This window comes from Leopardus geoffroyi, chromosome A1, assembly GCF_018350155.1.
Source record: "Leopardus geoffroyi isolate Oge1 chromosome A1, O.geoffroyi_Oge1_pat1.0, whole genome shotgun sequence".
In the NCBI taxonomy this organism is placed as follows: Eukaryota; Metazoa; Chordata; class Mammalia; order Carnivora; family Felidae; genus Leopardus; species Leopardus geoffroyi.
In genome coordinates, this window is record NC_059326.1 from 89,076,915 (window position 1) to 89,087,943 (window position 11,029).

The 11,029-nt window shown below is 40.5% G+C and overlaps 1 protein-coding gene across 1 annotated transcript; it reads right to left on the bottom strand.

Annotated features, from left to right (window-relative positions):
- Positions 1–4,270: 4,270 nt before the first annotated feature.
- LOC123599331 (olfactory receptor 56-like) lies at positions 4,271–5,217 on the bottom strand. Its single transcript, XM_045480855.1, is given in 4 exon segments — positions 4,271–4,611; positions 4,614–4,733; positions 4,736–4,961; positions 4,963–5,217. Coding segments are annotated over 4 exon segments (942 nt in total).
- Between the last annotated feature and the right edge of the window lie 5,812 nt (positions 5,218–11,029).

Sequence of the window (11,029 nt, forward strand, 5' to 3'; positions counted from 1 at the left end):
TGGTATCTCAATACGGTTTTTATTTGTACTTCCCTGATGATGAGCGATGTTGAGCATCTTTTCATGTGTCTGTTGGCCACGTGGATGTCTTCTTTGAAAAAGTATTCATGTCTTCTGCCCATTTTTTCACTGGATTATTTGTTTTTCAGGTGTTGGGTCTGTTAAGTTCTTTATAGATTTTTGGATACTGTTTACCCGTTACGTCATTTGCAAGTATCTTCTATTCCGTTGATTGCCTTTTAGTTTTGTTGATTAGGAAAAATGGCTTTGAATGACACTCTGGACCAGATAGACATAACAGATACTGCGAACATTACATCCTAAAACGGCAGGCTACACATTATTTTCAAGTGCACATGTAACATTCTCCAGAATAGATCACATGTTAGGCCACAGAACAGACCTTAAAAAATACAAGAAGATTAGAGTCATATGATGCAACTTTTCTGACCACAATGCTATGAAACTAGAAGTCAACCACAAGAAAAAATTTGGAAAGACCACAAATACATGGAGATTAAAGAACATCCTAATAAAGAATGAATGGGTCAACCAGGAAAGCAAAGAAGAATTTTAAAAATGCGTGGGAACAAATGAAAGTGAAAACACAATGGTCCACAACCGTTGGGTTACAGCAAAAGTGGCCCTTAAAGGGGAGTATAAAGAAATACAGGCCTATCTCAAGAAGCAAGAAAAAACTTAAACAACATAACTTTATACCTACAGGAGCTAGAAAAGGGATGGCAAATAAAGCCTAAAGACAATATAAAAAAGGAAATAATAAAGACTGAGCTGATATAAGTTATATATGACTAAAAAATAATAGAACAGATCAATGAAACCAGGAGTGGATTCTTTGAAAGAATTAATAAAATCAATAAACCTCTAGCAAGTCTTACCAAAAAAGAAAGAGAAAGGATCCAAGTAAATACAATCATGACTGTGAGAGGAGAGATGACAACCAACGTTACAGAAATACAAACAATTATAAGATAATATTATGAAAAATTATATGCCAACAATTGGGCAATCTGGAAGAACTGCATAAATTCCTAGAAACATATCAACTACCCAAACTGAAACAGGAAGAAATAGTAAACTTGTACAGACTGATAACCAGCAAACAAATTGAATTAGTAATAAAAAAATTGTCACAACAAAAAAAGTCCAGGGCCAGATGGCTTCATGGGTGAATTCTACCAAACATTTAAAGAAGAGTTGATATCTATTCTTCTCAAATTATTCCCAAAAATATAAATGAAAGGGAAACTTCCAACTCATTCTATGAGCCCAGTATTTCCTTGATTGCAAAACCAGACAAAGACCCCACTATAAAAGAGAATATCCCTAATGAAAATGGATGCAAAAATTCTGAACAAAATATTAGCAAATTGAATCCAACAGTACATTAAAACAATGTAGATTTTGGCTCCTGGGCTGCAAGTGTGGCTCAGTATTCACAAACCAATCAATGTGATACATCACATCAATAAGAGAAAATATAAGAACCACATGATCCTGTCAATAGATTAAGAACAAGCATTTGATACAGCACAACATCCATTCATGATAAAAACACTCAACAATGCAGAGTTAGAGGATATGTACTTCAAACTAATAAAGGCCATCTATGAAAAACCCACAACTAATATCATCCTCAATGGAGAAAAACTGAGGGCTTTTCCTGTATGGTCAAGAATAAGACAGGGATGACCACTCTCACCAGTATTATTTAACATAGTCCTGGATGTTCTAACCACAACAATCAGACAACAAAAAGAAATATAAGGAATCCAAACTATTAAAGAATTAATAAAACTTTTACTGTTTGCAGATCACGTGATACTCTACATAGAAAACTCAAAAGACTCACCCCCCTCCAAAAAAAAACTGCTAAAAGCGACACACAAATCCAGTAAATTTGCAGGATAGAAAGTCAATGTACAGAAATCTCTTGCATCTCTATACAACAATAATGAAGCAAGAGAAAGAGAAATTAAGGAATAAATCCGATTTATAATTGAACCAAAAAAAAAACATAGATACCTAGGAATAAATCTAACCAAAGGGGTAAAACAACTTTACTCTGAATAGCATAAAACACTGATGAAAGGAACTGGAGATGACACAAAGAAATTTAAATATATTTCAATGCTCATAGATTGGGAGAACAAATATTGTTAAAATGTCTATATTACCCAAAGAAATCTACACATTTAATGCAATCCCCTATCAAAATACTAACAATGCTTTTCAAGGAGCTATAACAACAACAAGGAGGATAGGTTAAATAGGTGATGAGGATTAAGGAATGCACTTGTGATCAGCACTGTGTGGTATGTAGGTGTTGAATCACTATATTGTATACCTGAAACTAATATTACACAGCATGTTAACTAAAAGGAATTTATATTAAAAGCTATTAAAAGAGAAACTAGTTACATATTGTTATGTTGATGTTGCGTATTAACAGAAATTCAAAAACTGGTAAAATGGTCTGGAAGTTGAATAGACAAAAGAGTAGACAGTACCAATTGTTAAGCTACTGCCTCCGTTCCAAACACACACTCTACATTCCAAACTGTGATGCTGCTGCTGCCTTGTCACCAAGGTGTGAATTTGGATATGGCAGTAAGGATTCTAGAAGTCTGTAAGCCAGGACGAGGGAAAAAACTTCTTCATGATTTTCAGTTTTCCTTTCAAGATTTTCCCAGTAGTGTGTCTTCATCATTCATTCTTCATCTTGGTGTTGGCTCCACTTTGCAAATTTTATTTTCACAATCACAGAACCAGTCTCACCGTGTCCCTTAGAGAAACCTGATCTAGCTGAGCAGCACCTAAGCCTTAGTAATCTGGGGACAGAGACTCCTGTGAACTAGGATACCAGAACTAACTTTATGTCACCTACTTGTCAGAAGTCTGGGACCCAGCTCTGCAAGCTCCTCTTCTTCCTTTGGACTCTGGAGGAACTCCATAAGTTGGATCAGGGCAGCCTTCTCTGAGGTACAGGAGACATCTGCATAGGGTCCCTTCTGAGGTGTGAATACCCGCTAATGAGTGCCCACTCCTCTGAGGTTTGGGCTCCAACTTGCCAAGTTTTAAAATCCTTACCTTACCTTTCCCTTTACATCCCCAGGTCAAGGTATTGTGGAAAAATTTCCTTCTATAATCCTTAACATTATCATTTTGCCACTTCAGTTCTCAAATATCTAGTTAACAACTTTTTGTATTATGTTTTCTCTGGTAAAATAACCAATGTGGTTTTATTCCTGACTAGACACTGACTGATATACAAATTTTAAAATGGCTTAAATTCTGTATTTATTTCTGTTCTGATGTTCATCTTTTTAAAGAAATATAGTTTTACTGCTGCCGCACTTGAAGTATAGAAATAATCACAGCTACCACAGCGCACTTAACATGAGAATAGTGCTTTAAAAATGCTTTCATGCATATTATCTCATTTGATATCTTCTTCTTGCATTCATTCAATAAGATTTTATTGAACCACTGCTATTTATTTTTTTTTTAATTTTTTTTTCAACGTTTATTTATTTTTGGGACAGAGAGAGACAGAGCATGAACGGGGGAGGGGCAGAGAGAGAGGGAGACACAGAATCGGAAACAGGCTCCAGGCTCCGAGCCATCCGCCCAGAGCCCGACGCGGGGCTCGAACTCACGGACCGCGAGATCGTGACCTGGCTGAAGTCGGACTCTTAACCGACTGCGCCACCCAGGCGCCCCTGAACCACTGCTATTTATAATAAACAGATTCATATACTGGAAAACTGTAGGTATATATTTACATTTCCTAAAGGAAGCTTCATAAGGCCTCTAGTGCAGCATGGCAGAAGGCTAGGAACCATACATGAAGAATCATAGAGACTCAATTTCTGCCATCTAGGAAGTTTCCACCTAAAATATCCATATTTGTCAAGTTGAATCATCAATTAAATAGTATAGAAGGTATGCAAAGGGAAGAGAACAGTGCCTAGCAATTAAAACACTCAATGAAACACAGTTATAAACAAGAAGAATGAAGAAATAGGTACATTTAATTCAAAACTTTATAAATGATTAATAATGACAATAATATCAATGCATTGCTTCTTCATGAGGCTTTAGATTTACAGATACTGATCCTTGTGAGGTAGCACAGGTCTCATGATTCTCTTCTACTGATGAGGAAACAGACACTCACAAGGGGTGAATGACTTACCAATGTTATACAACCAAGAGGAGGCAACACCAGGCACCAGATCCCCTCTATTCAGTGCTGGCTGCCAATCCTGCAATGGTTCAGACCTTTCCTCAGGGCCTCCATCACGTCCCGATTCCTCAAGCTATAAATGAGGGGGTTGAGCATAGGAGTAAGGACCGTATAGAAGATAGAGACAACCTTGTCATGACTAGGGGCCCAGTAGCACCAAGGCCTCAGGTAGATGAACATGGCTGCCCTGTAGAAGAGGGAGACAGCTGCTAGGTGGGAGGAACAGGTGGCCAGGGCCTTTTTACGGGCCTGAGCAGAGTGCATGCGGAGCACAGCCCTCAGGCTGTGAGCATAGGAGGCCACTATGATGGAAAAGGGAAGGAGCAGCATGAAGACACAGAAGCAAAGAGCAGAGTGTCAAAAAGGGTTGTGTCCATACAGGCCAGTTTTAATAAAGCTGGTACCTCACAGAAGAAGTAATCCACATTCCTTGAACCACAGTAAGGTAAGCTCATGGCTGCCACATCTGGATAATTCCATCTAGTATCCCAAAGGCCCAGGAACTCCCAGAAATCTGGAGACAGACTCTCTGACTCATGAGGACAGGATAGTGAAGTGAGTGGCTGATTGCCACATAACAATCATAGGCCATGAGCCCCAGCAAAATTCCCTCAGATCCCACAAGAGAGACAAAAAAACCAATTTGTATGCCACAACCCACAAAGGAGATGGACTTCCTGCCAGAGAGAAAAGTTGGCCGCCATCTTTGGCATGATATTACAGATCAAAATAAGATCCATAAGGGAGAGCTGACTGAGGAAGAAGTACATGGGTGTGTGAAGCCGAGGATCTATGTAGATGAGGAAGATGAGGAGGACATTCCCCCAGAGGGCCACAGTGAAGACTACCATAACCACAGAGAAGAGGACAACACCAGTCTGGCTATGGGAAAAGATGCCCAAGAGGATGAAGCCATCTATAGATGATCGATTCAACCATATCCCCATGGCTCAGTTGTTCACAATCACCTGAGAACATGAACAGAGAAATTCTGGGTTTGAGTGACATGTCTTTATGTATCTCTGATTTCTTCTTCAGTCAGTTGTATCTTTTTGAATTCATCAAAGCTCAAAAACATGTCCTTTGAGACATAAAAGAGGGTGCTCTTTCATATTCCCATAACTCAGATTATATGACCTTTGCCAGCTCATAGAATTGGATCACATATCAACATTTGTATGTATCCATACCAAAAATAATAGGAAAGTTAAATTACTTTATGTGTCATAAGATTATTGGACAATCCTTCTCTTTCAGGAAAAGATTGGTTTCCTCCATAAGACAGGATTCTTTTTAGCTGGGATTACACAGCCTCAGTAAACTCTCTCTAACAAGACTTGGACCATTTCATGTCCAAGAGATAATTTATATGTGTTAACAATAAGAGCAGTTAATGGAGACTTGAGATGTTCTTTGTTTTGCTCAGGAGTAATATCTTGGAATCATTTTTCATTTAGCTGGAAATCCATTTCTTTAGTTCCTAGATCTAAATCATCACAAAAGCCTCTTGGCTCTACATTCAGAATACTCAGATCCAGTTATTTCCTATCACCTCAATTGCAAGTGCCCTGGTCCAAGCCACTATTCTCTCTCAGATGGATAATTATAGGCTCCTCCCCAGTTTCCTGGCTTCTGCCCTTGAATCCTTTGAGTCCATTCTCTTAACACTTTACACTAATTTGTTAAAATATATCACACAAGAGGCTTCTGGGTGGCTCAGTCGATTAAGCGACCGACTTTGGCTCAGGTCATAATCTCACAGTTCATGCGTTCAAGTCCCACATTGGGATCTGTGCTGACAGGTCAAGCCTGGAACCTGATTCAGACTCTGTGTCTCCCCGTCCCTGTGCCCCTTCCTTGCTCATACTCTGTCTCTCTCCATCTCTCAAAAATAAATAAATGTTGAAAAAAATAAAAAATAAATGAAAATTTTCACACATTGTAAATCTCTTGCTGATAGTATGTCATGACTACCCAAATTACTCCAAATAAAATCAAAATCCTTGTAGTAGTAAGGCCCTATGTATATCTCACACACACACACACACACACACACACACACACACCACTACTTCTGACCTTATCTCCTACCACGCCCCCTTTGCTCACTGTTTTCCTTGAATTTCCTCAAACTGGACACACTCCCAACTTTGGGATTTTGCATTTTCTTCTCTTTGTAATGTTTTTCCCCAAATTTCTATCTCTCACCTACTGCAGGTCTTTACTCAAATGCTTACCTCTACAGAGATGTCTTCTGTGAAAGTCATAGTAAGACTAAAAACATCTTGGGGCCCCTGGGTGGCTCAGTCGGTGAGTGCCTGATTTTGGATCATATCATGATCTCATGGTTTGTAAATTTGAGCCCTGCATTGGGCTTGCAGCTGTCAGCACAGATCCTCTATTTCCCTCTTTCTCTCTGCCCCTCCCTTGCTCTCTCATTCTCTAAAAAGTAAACATGAAAAGAAAAGACCAAAAACGTCTTGCATTCTCAAGACCTTCCCACTCTTGTTCTTTTCCCACAGCACTTACACCATTTAACACACATTGCTTACATTTGTTTACTTTTATGGTCTTTCTCATCCCACTGGAAGATAAGCACCACTTATTATTCAGCATGACATTGATAGATCCCATATTGGCTTCCCAGGTCATAGTATAACATCAATATATATGTGTTGACTGAATAAATTAATATACGATGAAGCGATATAGGACTGCAACCTTCATTTTATGAAAGCAGAAAGACTCCTCCTTTAATTGCAGGAGTCCTTGTTCTTGACCTGAGTGTGCTACCTCACTGCCAGATTCCTTCCTCTGAGGAACAGTGAGTGACTTAGTAAGAAATATCCCGGGCATTTTTAAAAGATAAGAATTTTACAAAATGATAGCATCATCTATCAGATGTTTGTGTGGGGTGTATTCATGTCGACCTAAACTCCCTACAAAGAGGAAATGAGGCAACCCCACAGAATGCTCTGTGTGTAAAGATTCAGGGTATTTTTCTAAACTAGAATGTGCCTGCATAGAATCACCATTAGGGAGGTAGGCTGCGTGAGCTGTGTACCTACAGAAGGGATTATGCCCTGACTCATACCCACGAAGATGCACCCAGGAATCCTTGCCTCCACCAACACCCAGGTGTGATGTTTGGGGACGGGTGTTCTACAGGGGCAAATCACTGTTCTTCTAGCCTTCAAATACCATCTAAGACAATCACCCCCTGACTGAACCTCCCAACTGAACAAACCAGGTTCCCCAGGCCACATCAGTAGTTCTTTCTGTGCTGAGGACAACCAGCCTTACCAACTGTGTGCAGAGGCACTCAGCCGCACACATTTTCAAAAAGACACATTTCACACCTTTCCTTCCTCCCAACTCTTATAATACAATACTACATAGCTGATTAATGACATTTCTCTCCTTTTCTGGACAGCTCCCATGAACTCTGATTCTTACATTTACTTACACTCAACACCTCCACTACGATGTCCAATGGGCTGTTCCTACCTAAACTGACCAGACAGAACCCATGATCTGCATGGCAGAAATATCTGTTTTCCTCCCTTCCCAGCTTCATGAATTGCATGTCTGTCGATTGTCCATGACACAATATGCTGTGTCCTTAATTCTTCTTTTTGTATATGCATCCTAACACAGGAAACTCTGCTGGCTTATCCTGAAAAATGTATTCACTCCTGGCCACATCTCACTCCTGCAGGCCCCAGCTGGCTACACTGTGAATTGCCCTTAACTGGATTTGCCTCCCCCTTCTATCCTTGTTCCCAACTTTAGTCTACTTGTACATGGCATTAGAGTGAAGCCATCTCCATAAAATAAGACCAAATGCTTCAAGATTAAAGGAAGACTCATCTGGCTAGCTCTCCATCACCACCCAGACCTCCTTTTCTATTGCTTTCCCTGAAATTCCCTCCATTCTGGTGTCACTGGTCTCCCTGCATTTTCTCTCATCTAGCAAGCAGAGCAGACACCAGTCTTAGGAGGAATTTGTACTTGCTCTAACTTCCTCACAGACGACTCTTCCCAGATATGCTCAACATTGTTCCCTCACCTTCTCCTCACCTACCCAACTAAGACTTACTCAACACTTATTTGGAGTTGAAATCCTTCCCTCCCCATTTTTTCCCTGCCCTTGTGTTTCTCAGAGTACTCAATACCATCAGGCATGCTACATTTAATTCAATGGATTTGTTTTCTGCTTTCCCAATGAGAACCTGTATCCTGATGCCATTTTTGCTCATGGGGGCATCTCCAGCTCCTAGAACAGTGATGCCATATATTATTTTCTCAGTAAATGTTGTTGAATGATTAACGGTAATATGCAAACAACTCAAGAAACTGTTCTAGCATCTCACATGTTCATTTTCTGCTCTCTAACTTCATATAGTTCATGGATGTTTACTTAATGGCTCCATTTCCTCTCTCAGAATTACACCATAAAAGAAGCCACTTTGTCTCTACAGTATAATTTTGGAGACAAGTTAACTCTCTGTCTCATATAAGTCCTTCTTCCTCCCCTTTACCTGCACCTCTTTCCACTCATCCTTTGCCTTTCTGCTTTAGATCACTCTTTAACCCGGAAACCTATCACTGAGCACCCTAATCCAAACAGAAGGATAGAGAAACAGATCAAAGGAAAAGGACTAGAGGAAATAGAGAGATACATAACACTAGAAAGAATATTCTCAAGCCCCCTCCCAAAAAAAACTGAAGGAGGCAGACAATAGGAAGAAGAGGAAATGCTGATAAACAAATAGAAATGGATAAATGACGTAATCAATAATAGAAACTGCAAGTAAGAGATAATGGGGTGATAGGGAAAAGACGCTCACTCACCTTTGAGTGGGATGCCGAGAAGAAAAAAAAAATTCAGATGTCCTGTAGAGGAGTTTCTAACAACAAAATAATTTCATTCGTCCTTCCTTAAGTTTGTACTTACTAGGTCAGAGGGGAGAAGGAGGAGCCTTCCTGTTCTATCCTTCTTCCTCAGCACCTCACCTACCTCTCAATCAGGCTACCAATGCTCTTGTCACCCTCAGCTTTCCTTTGGCTCTCTAGCTCAGACAGTAAGGCTCAGACAGACAACAGCCTCTTCTCAGCAAAAGGGGAAAGAAAGAAAGGAGACTTGGTCAAGGAGATGGTAGTGGGCAGGTGGAAACAGGATCAGCACCTGTGCATCCCAGCCCACCCATAGATGCTCATCCACCTTCCACAAACTGTCTCTAGACCGGGTTGCAGCTGTCACCAACTGCCCATGCAAGAACTTAACACTGAACCTGAGCAAGGAGGGTGAAGCTGATGAATCCCAGGGGAGCCCAGAAACTAGAGCTCTGGAACAGTAGTTCCCAAGCCTACAATTAAAGAAACCCAAACAGGGAGATTGAGGACAGGACCTGAGGAGGGCCAGTGTGAGGAAACCTGGTCAGGGGAGGGAAGCTGGCTCTTGCTGCTCTATCTTCAACCAAAGACAAATCCCATACTTCCCCAGTGACTCTGAGAGACCTCAAAAGGTTTCCATCTGTATCTGTCCCAGGAGTCTATCCCTGTATTATGGAAGTCACACCTGTTCTTTACAGACCCCATGAAGTCAGCCTACATCTATCGAGGGTCCATGATACACAGAGCACTAGGTGAGATATTGTACTTGAATCAAAGGTGGGGACTAAACACAATCTGGCCTTATGGATATTATAACCAAGTGGGAGGGAAAGAAGAGTACCCACATTCAGGAGAGTCAGATGGTGGCAGGGAGCTAGTTGTCATCCCAAAACTGTCTGATGTTTCCCTAAACTCAGTGCCCTTCACAGTTTGCTGTGGATAGCCCTGTGGTCTACAGATATTATGCCTGTCTTCCCAGTGTAATCATGGATAGCACTCTCTTGAACTCTGAAGAGTCTTCCAGTTTGGATGATAATTTTATAGCTCCTCTGTTTTTGGCCTTATTACCATGGAAGCAGATCAATTTTCAAAATGGCCAATTCATTGTAAACCAATTGGCCACATGACCAATTTATCTTTTATGTTTTAGGTCTTTTTGAAATTTACTTATTTATTTATTTATTTATTGAGAGAGAAAGCTGGGGACAGGCAGGGAGAGGGAGAGAGAAATCTCAAGCAGGCTCCACACTGTCAGTGCAGAGACTGATGCGGGGTGCAAACCCAAAAACCATGAGATCATGACCTGGGCCAACACCAAGAGTCAGACGCTCAACCATCTAAGCCACCCAGGCACCCTGAGCCTTTTTTTTTTTTTTTTTAACTAAAGTAGGCTCTATGCGCAGTATGGAGCCCAATGTGGAGCTTGAATTCAAGACCGAGAGATCAAGATCTGAGATCAAGAGTCAGATACTCAACCAACTGAGTCAGGCAGGAGTCCTCAGTTTTATTTGACTGTTTTTTTTTTTTCTAATTTTCACAATAACAACAAAAAAAAAGTGTTTTACCTGCCATACAAAAGTCTTAGGGGCTTCAGTTGAAGACTGATGTACAGATAGGAGACATTGGGTCAGAGGGCTAGGAGAAAGGGGATTGATGGGAGATGTTGTAAAATATAACGAGGTGGAGTTAGAGGCAACTAGAAAAAATAGGCCTTCCGCCAAACGTTCCAGGAACACCAACCTGGCTTTGAAAGAAACTCCCTACAGCCATATCACACTCTTCTGTTTCAGCTTCCTTTTCTACTTATTGTCTACTACCCACTGATCTCTCTGGTTCCCATAGATAACTGAAGAATTCCCATCT